At 50.8% G+C, this 16,031-nt stretch overlaps 2 protein-coding genes across 2 annotated transcripts; both read left to right on the top strand.

The window, feature by feature from the left end:
* Window positions 1-18: 18 nt before the first annotated feature.
* Window positions 19-1,942, top strand: MIND_00175500 (F-box domain-containing protein; the record flags this gene model as incomplete). The annotated part of the gene is made up of 6 exons (XM_037358674.1): window positions 19-465; window positions 511-1,126; window positions 1,173-1,366; window positions 1,415-1,691; window positions 1,744-1,785; window positions 1,839-1,942. 6 exons carry the CDS (start codon window positions 19-21, stop codon window positions 1,940-1,942), a joined length of 1,680 nt encoding a protein of 559 aa, XP_037226584.1.
* Window positions 1,943-4,079: 2,137 nt separating this feature from the next.
* Window positions 4,080-6,094, top strand: MIND_00175300 (uncharacterized protein; the record flags this gene model as incomplete). The annotated part of the gene is made up of 6 exons (XM_037358673.1): window positions 4,080-4,279; window positions 4,327-4,748; window positions 4,801-4,913; window positions 4,960-5,385; window positions 5,432-5,562; window positions 5,617-6,094. The coding sequence occupies 6 exons, from the start codon at window positions 4,080-4,082 to the stop codon at window positions 6,092-6,094; spliced, it is 1,770 nt and encodes a 589-aa protein (XP_037226583.1).
* Between the last annotated feature and the right edge of the window lie 9,937 nt (window positions 6,095-16,031).

The raw sequence follows: 16,031 nt of genomic DNA, 5'->3' as shown, positions 1-16,031 counted from the left end.
CGTTAGTCTTTGGTGAAGATGTCGTTTCCATTGTCACCTGAAGTCACACTCCTCATCCTCTCTCACTTACCTTTTCCATCTCTTTCCGCACTTGCGCGCACCTCACGCCTTTGGCACGCATTCATCGAAACCAACGAACTCGAGGTCTACCGCAATGCTGCCATTCGACACTTCGCCGTCCCGTCATCCACTCCATTCGACAATGTCAAAACTACTTTCTCTCAGCGAGCCTTGGCCGGCTCAACTGATTGGAAGTCGTTTTGCAAGGTTCAGCTCCCTATACAACAAGCATGGCTCGGTAAATCCGCTTCAGACCTCACCTACCACGGGGCAGCGGGGGAAAACGTCTACAAGATCAAAGTAGACGAGCGGAAGGGATTCATCGTCGTTACAACGAGTATGAGGCAGCGAGAACTTCGAATCACGGATATGAACACCGGCGAGTTGGTCTGGGCTTTGCCAGAGGTGCGTCCTTAAATTTGGCCAGACTCCATGCTGAGCCGAATTTAGGGCTACGTATCCGAGGCCGCCCACTGCGAGTATCACGAAGGGTTCGTTGTTTTCAATCGCGGAAGCGATTTGGAGGTCTGGAAACTTGTTGAGCAAGACGGCGACGAACATGTTCATGCTGCATCTTCACCTCCTGACGAGGCACAATTTCGGGCGGCAGCAACAGCAAATAGTACCTTTCCCAAACGTAAATTCACGCCCTGGGCACTTCTGCATCCACCACCCGACGCCACGGTCTCCGCTTTCGATTTAGCCTACCCCACCATTGTTGCTGGATCGAGCACCGACATGCACTTCTGGGATGTTCCGTCTGGGTCTTTCCTCCAGACCATCAACTTGGGGGCGGGCTCCGGCGAGCTCAGGTGTCTTGCGCTTAGTGCGGATGGCATCGCATTTGTTTCCGACACACTTTCCCTGCGTGGATTCTCTCTTGCAACAGGGCTTTGCGTTTTCGACATCCCTTCCACACAATATTCATACGGCGACAATTCCTACACATTTGAAGCGGACGAAAATCAAACAGGGTGGCTTCCAGACGCGATCCTGAAGCCACAACCTGTTTTACATCGATTAACGTCAGCAACTCCTGGACGACTGGTGGACCAATTTTGGAGTGGTATGTCTCTGTTTTATTACCAGCGCCTTGTTCATCGCAATTACAGTGCGTCTGTCTGAATGTGGCTCCCACTTGGTCGCTCTCTTGTCCAGCTCTCGGGTCATCATAGTCCCATTCTATCGTCGAGTAATTGATGGAGTCAAATCCTTCCGAGAAATTGCTCTAGATATTCAAGTTGGCTCCCCGCAGGGAATCTCCAAGTACCTTGCTCTTGAGAGCAATAGGATTGGAGTCGCTACAGTGAGTTCCAACTCCTTGTTCAATTCTCTCTCTAAGTTGAGACTACAGGTACGAGGCATATACGTTCTCTCACTCGACTTCGAATCGTGTCGCGACAACATGATTTACCCACCAACGATAGTTACCACACGCGCAGCCTGCTTCAGTGCATCTGTTGGACTGAATAGTCTAACCTCTTTGCAACTGGGACCTACGGGCATATATTTCAACTGGTTTACGTGGTCCAACCCTGGGTTCCAGTCGGTTTCAGCGCAGAAGCTGTTACCTGACGACGACAGGGAGGCGGCGTATGTGAAGTCGCTGTCCGATGAACGGATAACCACCCGTATGTTGTTTCTGCTGCTCTTCTTTCTCCGCTTACGCCATATGAATTATAGGCGCAGAAAATGGCGACGAGACCGTGGAGGTGTCTGGGTTTCGTGAGCCAAATCTCTAGTCTATTTTCCGGGCGTTTTGCTGATTGTGTTTTTAGAGCATGTCACCTATTCGTTGGCTGCATATAGCATCAACCTGGCACCAGTATTGGCCGACGACATACAAGAAGCTGATGAAGAACCTGAAAGCGAGGAGCAGTGATGAATCCAGAGACAAGGCGTTTCGCTTTGCCTGTTAGGGAACGCTCCTGATGGTAAAATAAATTATAAAATTATAAGTTGTACAGTATGTAGTTCGACTTTCAGCTCTGTCAAGTATATATATTTGGCCAAAGCAGCTGGACTCTTACTAATCCTCATTCGAATTGTGAGCATTGTCGCGGATTATCGCTCATTCTGTCTGCCGATGAACTCCTTGAGGCTTATGACATTCCTCCTTCTTTCCTGTCATGGTGATATTCTACTCGTTGTATATATATATCATTTCAAGGCCATGTCCACTGTGACTGAGCAATCACTCTTGTTGCTAAGTTCCCGGCTCTCAACTTTTTCAATTCACATTCCCTGGCCCACTGCCCGAAATTATGCGACCGACGATGATTTCGACGTTTCCATTGGCCTTGGGCAGCCGTGCTTCAGGCGCCAACTTGAACGACTCGGAACCACGAATCACGATGCTATTTTTCGCTGCAAGCCGATCTTTAAAATGCTATTGATGAACAATGTCCTATATAAAAAAAAACTCAAACGAGAACAGTGCTCCAGTCCAGAGCTTGCGCGTATTCCCTCCAGGTACGTGGCGGGCGGGCGAGGCCCTCTTGAGACACAACCGTGTCGTCCGATATGGCTGCAGAAGGTTAATACTTGTATAGTTTGGCGACAGAATAGAACTACTCTTTTTGAATTCATTCATGAAAGAGGAGACTTCCCGAATAGCCACCACCATGTTTAACGGCAGTCCGAAACTCTTGAAGCCTTCTTCGAATGCCTCTGGTGTGATTTGATTCAAAACGACCTTTTTGCCAGTAACTGGAGGAATTGGTCAATACCGTGACGAGACGATAGGCCTACTTTCTGTGAGCTGGATCAACTGGTCTTGAATGCTGATATTCTCCGCTGCTGCCATCCATGTCTGTTTGTCGGGAAAGACCGGCAGCTCGAGGGCCTTTCGGACGAACAGCCCGTAGTCTTGCTCGGCGTCGATGACCCATGTTTTTGTGGAGGGCCCATAGGGAACGTTGACTGCCCACGTGTCTGCCGAAACCTTGACTGGCCGCGTAAAGGTGAGCATGTTGCTGGTATAGCCCCCCGCTTGGAGATCGATGAAGGGGACACCAGAGTTGCGGCCGTGTTCCGTAACGCGCACCTTGCTCTCGAAATGAGCGACATTCTTGTATTTGCCGCCAGAGAGGGCATCGACGCTTCGCAGTCCAGACCAGACGATGCCTTTGACGCCAGCTGCTTTTGCCGCGTCAATCATCAGTTTGCCTTCAGCGGTTTCCTGGAAAGACGTCAACTCGGACTTGCGGGGTGTATAGAACATTACCCTAGCTGCGTCTTTGTGCTCGATGAAGTTCGTGACAAGCTGTGGATAAGATCAGTGCGCGTCCAAAGATCACCACAAGAGGACACAAACAAAAGCATAATCTGCCCCTTCGAATGCCTTTAAGACGGCATCCTTGTTGTCCACCGTCAAAGATACGACCACGACTTCGACACCCTCCTCCTGCAGTGCCTTGGCAGTAGCCTTTGAAGCATCTCGAGTGAAGGCTCGGATTCGATATGGTTTGTCGGATTCAGAAAGAGCGCGCACGACACTGCCGCCTTGAATTCCCGTAGCGCCTACGACGGCTATGAGAGGTGCCGACGCGTCTTGTTTAATAGGCATGGTTGCAATTGACGACGATTGGGAGTCGAAATTTGAAGAAAGGCCCGGGTACTAGTAGTCTGTTCTCAAGCCCTGGATAGCGACTTTATAGTCGTCCAGCTGTCTTGGACTTGTTCGGCGTCTGGCGCCTTTTTCGGTAGTTGCAACGCTTACTCATGGCTCGAAGACGAGGATTGTTCAGCAATTCTGGATTGTGGAAGCCAGCAAAGCGCGAAGTGATCGGAAATCAAGAGGTGCATCAGGTCACATGATACTTACTTTTCACGAGCGAACGCGAATGTCCTCCACAATACATAACGGCTCCGTCCCACTTGCTGTTGTATAGCCGTCACTTGTAAGTACGTCGACCTTTCAGACGTTGACAATATTAATCACCCTGTCGGCCCAGCCGTTGATCGCAGTTAAATACCGACAGGGATGAGGTTTTCTGACTCCTCTCCTCCCATCCCTAATGACGGCAGACCATCCTCCAGTTTTCGAGCCCACGGGCACCATCGAGCTGCAGTCCGTGTCAGCCAGCAAAATCATCGCGGTCAGCCTGTACTCTTCACGCGCCGAAATAACGCGGCTCTACAAATTTGGGGTCAAGACGGGCCTTAACCAGGTCAATATCTCTGGGCTGCCGAATGTTTTGGAGTCAGAGTCCCTCCGGTGCGTTGTGACGTCCCTCCGTCCTCATTATACTGAACTATCGACAGAGTAGAAGGCAGAGGCGCTGCGACAATCCACGATGTCACTGTTTCAACTGCGAAAGGCGAACACGTAGAAACCACGTCTCCGGAGCTCAAGGCCCTATTGAAGCAGCAAGAGCGAACACAATATGCCCTCGGACGATGCGAGAAGTCAATCGAGGCGCTGGAGCAATATCTGGCTTCACTGACGGTCGAGCACCTGGACTACTCGAAGATAGAGAGTGTGATGGAGAGCTACAATAAGGCGGGGGAGAAGCTCGACGACCAGAAGTCGGAGTTGACGGAGCGCCTGCAAACTCTTAGGGTTGACATCGAGAAAGAGCGCGAGCGTATTGCTGTCCCGCACGAAAATGACAAGCTACGAGTCAAAGCCGCTATTGGTGTGTTTGCGGAGCACGAGGGGGATATCGAGATTGCTCTTATCTATGGTGAGTCTTTTTCAATGGTTTCCAAACCGGTTTCTTATGTGTACAAACAAAGCTGTTCCTCGCGCGACATGGAGAGCCTTCTACGATATTCGTGTGGATATGAACACCAAAGACGACCCTATAAAGCTCATCTACAAAGCCGCTATCATGCAGAACACGGGCGAGGTCACTTTTGTTCGGTTGCTTTTACTCGTCTTCTCAACGTGCATAGTCCTGGGATGATGTTCCGCTCACCCTCGAAACATCAACTCCCACCTTTGGCCTCGACATACCCGAGTTGCAGCCGTGGAATCTCGACATCTTCCGCTTCACCCCGTTCAAGTCACGCAAGAAGTCTGCAATTCCGGGCAGCAGTAGCATGACCATGTCCCGCATGCAAGAGAAGTCCAGATCAGCGGTCGACGACATGGATGAACTTTTTGGGTCTGACGTAGCAGGCGGTATGGCGGAACCGATGGCGCATTTAGGGGCTTCGGTCACCTCAAGGGGCAACGTCAGCGCGACTTTCCGTGTCCCTGGACAAGTTACGATTCCCAGTGATGGTGAAGCACATAACTTCACCATCGTTGAACTCAACTTGCAAGCGACGATGAGCTGGGTCACTGTGCCGAAAGTTGATACCAAAGCGCATATCACGGTGGGTCAATTCCGCGAAATATATTATTCTTCTGACCTTATTGCAGGCAAAAATCGTCAATGCGTCAGACTACACACTTCTTGCTGGCTCTTCCAGCGTCTACGTGGACGGCAGTTTCATCTCTCGATCCGAGGTGCCTGCAGTCAGCCCGAAGGAGAGCTTCGATTGTCCTCTTGGGTACCGTTTTGTTCCTTTCTCAACAGAATCTCTCCACTTAACGACTCTCTCTAGTGTGGACCCCTCGATCCGCATCACCTACCACCCTGTCATCAAGAAAGTCACCCATTCCGGGTTCTACAACAAGACCGCAACGCATGTCTTCAGCCAGCGCATCACGATATTCAACACCAAATCGCTTCCGGTCTCGCGTGTCAAGGTCGTCGATCACATCCCCACGTCGCAAACGTCGCAGATCGAGGTGAAGCTGCTCAGTCCCGCGTTGGTCGTGGCGTCAGAGAGCGGGAATACGGGGAGCATGAAAGTGCAGAAAGGAAAAGACGCAGCGCCGGTTCCGCAGAAGATAGCTGTGGCCAAGGACGTTGTTGCCCAGTGGGACGGGGTCGATGAGCCGGATTGTGTTGTCGAGTCGTTGGGCCTGGACCGCAAGATCAACTGGATTTGCTCCGTCGCGTCGCAGGCCAAAGTCACTGTCGCGCTTGACTGGGAGGTGACGGTGTCGCCTGCGAGTGCTCAGGTGGTTGGGCTTTGATGGATCAAGCAGCAGTCTTACTAGACGAGTACTTCTTCTAATAGATTTCTGCCCATTCCGCTTCTCCGCGAGGAAGATTAGACTGATTAGTCGAAAAATGTTGTGTACTTATATCATCGGTTCCTTTTGAGATTCCATCTTAGACCTAAGACTAAGACCTTCAATCAGTAATGAGAAGCGTCTTTACTGTAGAACTTCTATTATGTTGACCGGTAGAGTGTCAGCGTCGGGCTCGGGCCGTATCGGGGCGTCGGGGGGTCTGACTTCGAGAGGGTCTGGGGAGCACAAAAGGTGGGTATTCGCCCGGAGAATAGACGATATTAGCCTCCGAGGATAGCCTTTCCATTGAATTAAGTACCTCAGGCGGTGTCGACCTTGTTTGCGTACGAGGGAGATGGCCTCTACTTCGTAGTGGGGCTCGCCGTCCCGCATCTCGGCTGGGGGCGGCGGCGCGGCCCGCTGATGATCCGCTACTGGGGCGTTCCAGGGTCGTAATAGCGCCGTGTGGAAGACAGGGCTCACGCGCCAAGTTGGGGGCAATATCAGTTCGTAGGATGTTTTACCGACTTTGCGCTTGACTTTGAATGGCCTGAATCTTTTGTCGTCTAGTTTTTTCGAGGGCCGATCGCTGGTGAGGTTCGTACCCTGGAGGTAAACTTTGTCCCCTTCGGCGTAGTTTGGGTCCGGGGAGTGCTTCCGGTCGTAATACTTCTTCATAGTTTCTTGGGCCTCCTTCATGGCTTCGGCCGCGTCGGCCCGAGCTTCCTTCATTCGCTCGGCAAACACTGTGGCGGCTTCAGTTGGGACCTCCTGCGGGACTTCGGACCCCTTTCTCGGGTGAAATCCCAGCGTGAGGAAGAAGGGCGAGAACCCTGTCGAGGAGTTTACTTTGTCGTTGAAAGCGAATTCCGCTAGGGAAAGCCAGTCAGACCAGTCACTCTGCTGGAAGTTGCAGAATGTTCGAAGGTACTGCTCAACCTCCATATTCGCGCGCTCTGTTTGCCCGTCTGTCTGCGGGTGGTAAGCCGATGAAGATCGGACCTTGATACCCAGCAATTTGCTCAAGTCGCTCATGAAATGCCCAATGAATTGCTGGCCCCGGTCGCTAGTCACTTCCTCTGGGAATCCATAATCCTTCCAGAAGTGATCACGATATAGCCGGGCGACTCCTTCCCCGGAGATGTTTCCCGTGTACAGGAGTACGCGGATCCCTTTACCCAGTCTGTCGACGATCACGAGAATTGCATTATATCCGGAGGACTCGGGTAATTGAACGATCAGATCGATTGATATGCGCTGCCATACCCGAAGTCGGCACGCTGTTCGGGACCAGGGTCCCTACGGGGCGTCTCGGGAATATCTTTGTTCGTTGGCACAACGGGCAGGCCTGTACGTAGGCCTGGCAATCAGTCTGAATCGACAGCCACCAATAGTTGCGGGTCGTACACCCCATATACCCTGTCTTTCAGGAAAGATGTGGATAATTGTCCACAGCTGTAATGCAAAAGATGTGGACAGTTGTCCAGAAGTCACAAGCCTGAAAATTAAATGTTAAATTAAAGAGCCAAATTGATAGATATGACTAAGCTAATACCATATATGGCAATAGAAATCACCTTTTCTTCAGGCCGATGATTCGTATTATAGTTTGGAACAGTCTGTAATACAGGGCAAGGAAATTGATGTAATCACATGTCACATTGATGTAACACCATCCAATCATCAAAACAATTGATCTTTATAAAAAATGGTTCCACATTGTAAACAATATATAAATGGCACTAATCTCATTACTAATAAAGCTCTATAAGCCTCTTAAATAATTAATTACTCTTTTAACTAATGTGACAAATGTGACTTAGAAGCAGTTGTCCACATCTTTTGCATTACACCCATGGATAATAGTCCACATCTTTTGCATAGAAGGAGCTATAGCAGCTGGGTCGTAAGCTCGAGGGTTCGATGCCATCCCGGGTGTCCCACAATAGGGATATCGTGGTGTTGTCATAGCACCCGATGTCTTAGTCCCATAGCTGGGGGCACATACACGAGTCCGTTCCAAGTCTTGAAGCCGTTGTGCTGTTCCCAGCCTTCCGGTTCTCCCTTTTCCCAGAGTTTGAGGACCTTCTCCTCCGTGGCCGGTTCAGCCCGTCGGATCGAATCCATCAACCCGTCACCTTCTGTATGCTCCAATGTGAGCATTGCGCGGATCGCGTGTTCCTTGAATAGCCCCGCCGGTAGAAGTACAATGTCCTGGTTATCCTCCTTCCCGTTGTCGTACCCGTTTCTTCGGGATAACACGTCGGCCCACCCGTTTGTTTTCCCCGGCTTATGTAACAAGGAAAAGTGATACTCGCTTAGTTCGAGTGACCATCGTGCCTGTCGCCGGTTCAGCTTCTTAGCAGTCATGAAGTACTCCAGGTTCTTGTGGTCGGTCCAGATCTCAAACGGCTTTTCTCCCCCGTTTTGGAGATAATGTCGCCATTCGGTAAGGGCCCGCATAATGGCGAGCATTTCTTTATCGTGGATGTCGTAGTTGCGCTCGGTGTCGTTCATGGCCCGAGAGAGAAACGCGATCGGTACCCATTTCCCCTCTTGCTCTTGCAAAAGGACGGCCCCAGTGGCGAAGTCAGAGGAGTCCGCTTCGACCCGCCATGCTCCGTGATCTGTAGGGAAGTGTAGAACTGGTTCGTCAGTGACCCGGTCTATCAACGTCTGGAAGGCCTCCTCCTCTTCCGGTCCCCATTTCCATGGGCTGTCTTTTCGGGTCAGTCGAGTGAGTGGCTTGGCGTATGCGCCGAAGTCCTTGATGAATCGTCGGTAGAAGTTGAGGAACCCCAGGAAGCTTTGCACCTCCCGCAAATTACGAGGTCGGGGCCATTTGCGCACGCCAGCGACCTTGATCGGGTCCATGCGGAGTTGCCCGTTCCCGACGATCACACCGAGGTATTCGACTTCGTTCCGCTCGAAGTCGCACTTGTCCGGTTTCAGATACAGTTGGTTGTCCTTCAGGATCCGTAGGACCTCTTTCACCGTCGCACGATGTTCGGAGAGGTCGCTGGAGTATATGAGGATGTCGTCCAGGTACATGATCACGCGACCCTGGGAGATCAGGTTGGAAAACAATTCATTCATCATAGATTGGAACGTAGCCGGAGAGTTGGTGAGGCCGAAAAACATCACGAGTGGTTCGAATAGGCCCCGGTTGGTAACGAACGCGGCCTTCTCTTTGTCGCCTTCTTTTATGCGTATGTTGTTATACCCCCAACGCACATCGAGCTTGGTGAACCACCGGGTGTTACGTAACTTATGCATGATGTCCGATATGAGTGGTATCGGGTATCGGTTTTTTATAGTGATCTCGTTCAGCTTCCGGTAGTCCTGTACGGGCCGTAATTTCCCGTCCTTCTTCTTGACGAAGAAGAACGGGGATGCGTATGGGGATTTCGAGGGCCGAATCCGCCCGGTTGCCAAGTGTTCCTTAATGAATGCGTCAAGCTCTTTCTGTTCTTCTCCTGATAGGGGAATGCAGTGTCCTTTGACGGGTTCGGCATCCGGGTGTAGTTCGACGGCATGGTCTCATTTCCTCCGTTCCGGGAGTTTGTCGAAGTCCTGTTTTTCGAAGACTTCCTTGAACTCCTCAAGGTAGTGCGCGAGTACGCTCTCCTCGATGGTTCGGGGCTTCTCGGCGGCGTAGGTGGCGGCGGCCAGCTTGGTGGCCATGCTCTGCATGGCCCGGATGTGGGCGGGCGCGTTTGATCCTTCATCCTATATCCGGGTGACAAAGAGGCGATCCCCTTTGCCCAGGGGTTCGTTGTCCTCTTCGTCCCATTGTTCCAGCAATCGGGCCCGCTTGCACTCGGGGCGGGCATCGGGTGAAGGCGATCGCCCCTTCACGCCAGTCGATTACGGGATTGTGCTTCTTGAGCCAGTGATGCCCGATGATCATGTCACTGTCCCCGGTGTCCGTGATGGCAAACGTGAGAAGTTCAGAGTGGTCCTGAATGGTGACCCGTAAGCGGGTGGCCCCGTCGGCGTTGATCGTCCCGTCGGGCGTTGTACACTGGGACTGGGTGCGGCAGGGCCTCGAGTTCCAGTTGAGAGTCCTCCGTAAACCGCTTGTGTATGAACTCGGAGGTGGCTCCACTATCGAGGAGGGCGTCGACCGAGTACCCGCGGAGATCGTTGACCCCTTGGAGGGTGACGGCCACCCGGGTGGCTGTGGTGCCTTCGCTTTTCCGAAAGGGGGGGGCATCTTGTAGTTGTCGCAAAGCTTCGGCTACGTCGGGGGCGTACCCCGTTCGTATGAACTCTTCTAGTTCGGGCCCGTTCTCGGCTCGTCGGGCCGGGTGTATCCACTGTTGTAGTTTCGAGCGGGCCTTTTCGGGCTGGTCTCGAATCTGCGCAACAAGCCTCTCGGCGCTGGCCGCTGGCCGCTGGCCAATTCTTCCAAGCGGGCCTCGGGGGTATCTCATACGGCTTTGTGCGGGCTTTTCTTGCGGGTGGAAACGGCGGATTGCGGGGTTTTTTGTTCGGGGTTGGTTTCTACGTCTGGTCCCACGTATCTCTGGATTGGCAACACAGAATATCGATTATGCGGGTTGTAACTAGAGACACTTGTAGTATACGTCGGCGAGGGCGTAGGCTTCACTCGCGACGATCGCCAAAATCCGCTTTATCCGCGTTATTTTTGATAAACTCCGAGAAGATAGCGCGGATCTGGTTGGCCGATGCGGCCCGGTTCGGGCACATCCGGCTGATGTGTCCTTCTTGGCCGCAGTTGTAACAGCGAGTGCTGCAGGCCGTAGCGGGGGCCTGGGCCCGGTCGATCTCCATAGGTGCGGGCCCTGCCACGGGTCCGGCGACCGTGGTTGCCCCGTTTCCTCGGGGTGCAGCCACGGTCGGTCCGGTGGCGCTGATCGCCGCGTTTCGGGCCCAACCGTTGAATGGGTTGCGGCTGCTGAACCCACTCTTGGCGGGAGCAGGCGTCGTCGGGGGCGTTTTGGCCCGCAGGTGGTTAACTTTGTGGCTTTCGTCGAAAATGCGGTAGCGGCGGAGTGCACCGTCTTGCTTGATAGCCTCTGCCTTCCAGGCCTCGTAGGTATCGGGGAGTGTGTCCTTTCGGTAGACCGTGTTTGTAATGCCCCGAAGCCAGCTCATATGGCTGCATCTATGCAAAAGATGTGGGTAGCATCCTAGGGGGGTAATGCAAAAGATGAGGGCAACTGCTTGGAAATTAAATTAAATAACACTGTTTTCTTGTTTGTGGCTGCTATATCAAGGTATCAGTGATGGGATCAATGGCAGCCAGGTATGTTGATCAATGTGGAACGATTTTTGATTGCCATCAGAGCTTTTGATGACTGCATCTTGCTACATCAACCTTACTTAATCGATTATGAATTTTTTGGTCCCTGGGCTTATAGGTCCCAAATATAATATTACGAATATTCGGCCCAAAGAAAAGGTGATTTATCTTCCTATATGTATTTTTATATTAGTCATATCTCTTGATTCCAGTGAGAAATTCATGAAATACATCTGTCATAACATCTTTTGCATTACCCCCTTGGGATGGTACCCACATCTTTTGCATAGATGCAGCTATATGTACTGCCGAAGCATACAGTTCTTGGCGACGCGAATGAGGTTGACGTCGTTGTAGTGCGCGACTTTGTTGAGGGAGTTGAGTACTGTAAAATAGCTGGTCGCGTCCATGTCCTTGGTCTGGACGAAGGTCTCCATTTTCTGCTGCGCGATCTCGGCGTGGGCCTCCCCTCGGAAGGCCGCAATGAAGGCTTTCTCGAAGCCTTCATACATAGTATAGGCTTCGGCGGTGCGGAGCTTCATGGCTTGGGAGACGTTCTCCTTCCACGTGACCACGTTTCCTCCTTTTAAAGCTCCGCACGAGTGTCAACACCCGCGGATGTTTGCACAGGTACCTGCAGGAAAACATCCGCAGGTTTGACATCCGCGGATACAGGTATCCGTTTCCCACGGATGCCAAGAGTACAGGTATGACTCTTGAAGATCTCAATTTTCATTATCTTCCATATATTCCAGTCACTACAGTCTTCTTATGCCCTGTGGTATCCATATCAGTATATCACTGGATACTATATCCTATATAAGCTCTTAATATTGTCAATATACCTCAGTATCCTAATATTTTATTCAAAATACCCGTGGATAACCCGTGCAGGTACCCGTATCTGTGAGTACAGGTACCCGTTTCCCACGGATGCTGCAAATGCAGGTATTGGTTTTGAAGCCTAAATTACCTGCAGGTAGAGTACAGGTATTTATCCGTGACACTCGTGAGAAGCCTTACCTCCTTTGATGTAGGAGAGGGCGTACGAGATCTTCCGTACCTCGTCATTGTAAACGTTCGCGTTGGCTTCGAAAGCCAACCAGCAATCGGCCAGGAAGGTGTCTACTTCGCTGGCGTCGCCCGTGAACTCCTTAGGGGGAGAGACGGTTACTCGTGTATTCCCTCCGTGGGGCCGATGGGCCAAGTCTTCTCTGGCTTGGTGGAGCAGATCGTAGCTCTGCATGACTCCCTGCTGTACAGCTGTGTACTCCCCGTTTACTCGGGACAGCTCGGCCTCGATGACCACTTGTCGATTCGCCAGGGCGGTGTTTTCCGCCTTGAGTTGCTCCATCTCCTGATTCGTTCGGAACAGATGGGCGAACAGGAACTCCTGTTGTTCGTTATGGCTCAAGGCCATGAATCGGGCACGCTCGTCCCCCTGGTTCGCGGGGGTGCCCATTGTACTGTCGTGCTCGGTAGACATTGTCGCGCTTCTTGCGTTCGTGGGGGAGGCTAATATTCTGTCAGCGTTGGGCTCGGGCCGTATCGGGGCGTCAGGGGGTCCAACTTCGAGAGGGTCTGGGGAGCACGAAAGATGGGTATTCGCCTGGAGAATAGACGATATTAGCCTAGTGACTACATCTTGTAAGTACGGTTTCATACGCCATGATATTAGGGATGGATCGGATGGGCGCCAGGTCCCAGGGCGGATCGGATGGGCGCTGCATAGGGCCGCAGGGATGAAGGGAAGGGGCTGGAAGAATGGGGAAGCGTCGAGGAGTATAGCGGTATGCAGGCCCGTGCGTCCTCGTGGCCTGGCGGCCCGACCCGAACCGTGACATAGAGCCTGAGTCTTGTCAGCGCAACACACTTTGTGTCTCTCTATGTTGACCGGTAGAGTTTTGTCGACGCAACACTTCAAGCTAAAGTTAAAAGGCTTATTAATAGAAGCTTCAACCATACTTATACTGTGGGCCATGGTCTATCCCATAAGTATCCATATAGTTGGCATACGGTATATACTTATTATACTTATCATTGTATATATACAGTTATATGTATACATATATATGGTTTCCTACTAATCAAGTCTGCTTAGCCTGTATACTGAAGGCTTTTGTTTTATTGTTATTCCAAGTATGACGGATGTTTGGATACTTACTATACTACCATGAATCATGATGGGCACAGCACTAAAATCTGCTATTTAAGCATTTAAGTATCACTGTTACCCTTAACACCCAGGGATATGATATCCTCTGCCACTATAGCTACTTTTGTGTCATAACATGTAAGTCTATAATGCTGGCCATTATTATATTACGATTTATTATTATACCATATTGTTATTATTATTACAATTATATTATGCCTGGGGGCTGGAACAAATATTATATTATTGTATATATCATGTTATATTACGATATGATTTCATAATTCTTATGGCTCCAGTATAATATATTATAATATATTATTATAGTACCTTATATGTCAGCCCCAAACTTATGAACTTCATATAAAATCAGCTTGTATACTATACTAACTAGTACTACTTCTATTCTTGTTCTCATAGTGTTTATGTACTGGGGATAGTCTTCTTCCTTTTCGTAATAAGGCTAATTGTTGCCTGTTGTTGGTTGAAGAAGACTTACATATAATACATATTGGGCTATCAACCACTAGGGTGAGAAGATGTTCAACCTTGTAAGGGCAACCCCGGAGGCCTGAGATCAAGCCGTCCTAGCAGGGGAGGATCCAAAGCGTGAACATTGGTAAGTGAATACAAATGAAGCTGACCTAGCAGGGGAGGATCCAAAGAGAAGAAACTCTAAGGGTCCGCCTGCTAGGGAGCTGACTACATACTGCTTGTCCGTAGCTGCCGCTGTCGGGCACAGAAGGCTTGAGCGGCGTCGCAGGCAAGGTCCCAGGGCGACTGTTGGGAGGGCATTGACAGATCAGTGATTGTGCAGGTGAGATGGAGGGCCGGAGTCGGACGCGTCTCCGAGAGGCCAAAAGGGGGGGTTCCCCTGACAAACCTCAACCAATATGCATGCTCATCATATACTATTAATATTGTAATATAGTCACAATTTCCAAAAAAAAAAAAAAAAAAAAAAAAAAAAAAGGCAAATCACTGCAGATATGTGACTGAAAAGCCTCCTCTAAACATGATCTGACAGACAGATTTGGATGAGCAACTATTTCAGAGCATTGCAGAATATTGTTACTGAACAATATAGTGAAAACTAAGGTTGAAAATGCCAAAAGTTTGTTGAAGCAGGATAATATACTATAATAAAATATTTCACATCATTATTATCATATTATATTATGAGATTATAATAGGCCAGCATGTTTAAACTCAAATTATAGCAGAAAACAAGTGACAGGATTGGAAGCTATATACAGTGTATATACACAGCCAACCTTATGTATGTTTTACACTGTATATAATTACATGTGTATGTAGTTGGAGGCTTCGGTATTCCTGAAAACACAGTCGTGACGCCTCGATTCAACATGCAAGAGAAGTAGAAGTAAAGTCATGCTCTATCTAAGGACCTTAGCACCATAGCTACATAGTAGTAAAAGACACTCGCCATCCAACGGCCTTGTCGCAAATCTCAAGGGAACAACATCGGAACCGTCACACACCCACAATAAATGTAGGTGAGGATCTGCGGCGGTGGTAAGCTGACGATACAGGCATTTGCGAATGGGACTTGCCATATACGTGCCATGGTGATACGCCTTGGAGCTGCCCACCAGCACGCGATAAGCCAGATAAAACATGGCCAGCGTCAGCAAAGCGCCACAGTACCCGACAAAACGGTGGGTGGAGTAGATGAACTGGAGCTTCCAGCCCGCGGCGGGTGCGGCAGCAATAATGCTCGCCATGACCCAGCGGAAATTCGAGCCCAGCAGGATCGGCAGTGTCTTCCGGCCAGCGACCTTGTCTCCCGCCGCGTCGCGCATGTCTTGCACACTCGCGACGATCCCAAACATCGCGCTCAATTGGAGCATCGAGCGCCAGACTTGAGGTGTGATTGGGGCGGCGATTCCCCATGCCGCAGTCAGGATGGAGAGCGAGCCGACAGACATGAAGAGAAGGTTCTTCGTCGTCCAGTGCTTGTCGCCGCCCCACCAGCTCGTGTAAATCGTTATCGCAATCCACATCACCGCCCATTTGAGCACTCCCCACTTCGCCCCCATCACCAGCAGTGCGGCAGTCGTCAAGTACCACCGTATGTAAGCGCCTTGCAGCGAAACGAGACCGGAAGCTATCGGCCGGTCCGGTTTGTTGATGCGGTCCTCCGCGAGGCCGTTGATCTGGTTTGCGATGTCGAAGGCGTAGATGAAGATGAGGAAGTAGAGGACGGAGCGGGCGAGGGAGAGGGCGACGATTTGTGCTGGAGGGAGGGAATCGTATGAACGCAGCGCGGCGAGGGTGTAGATGGTCCCCGGGATAACACTCATCGAGAAATCGCGCCAGGTGAAGCCCCAGAACACCACAAGCTCGTTAACTACCGCGTCCTTCAGAAAGGAGAACCCGAGGATCGTCTCAGCTTCTTGAGCGAGCTGGATGTCGGCAAGGCTAGCATTTTTCAACTCTGGAATATTTTAGAG

This window comes from Mycena indigotica (assembly GCF_014461135.1).
Source record: "Mycena indigotica strain 171206Taipei chromosome Unknown Mind.scaff0001, whole genome shotgun sequence".
Taxonomy (NCBI): domain Eukaryota; kingdom Fungi; phylum Basidiomycota; class Agaricomycetes; order Agaricales; family Mycenaceae; genus Mycena; species Mycena indigotica.
The sequence above is the reverse complement of the archived record's forward strand: the minus strand, read 5'-3'. Positions and strand labels throughout refer to the sequence as shown.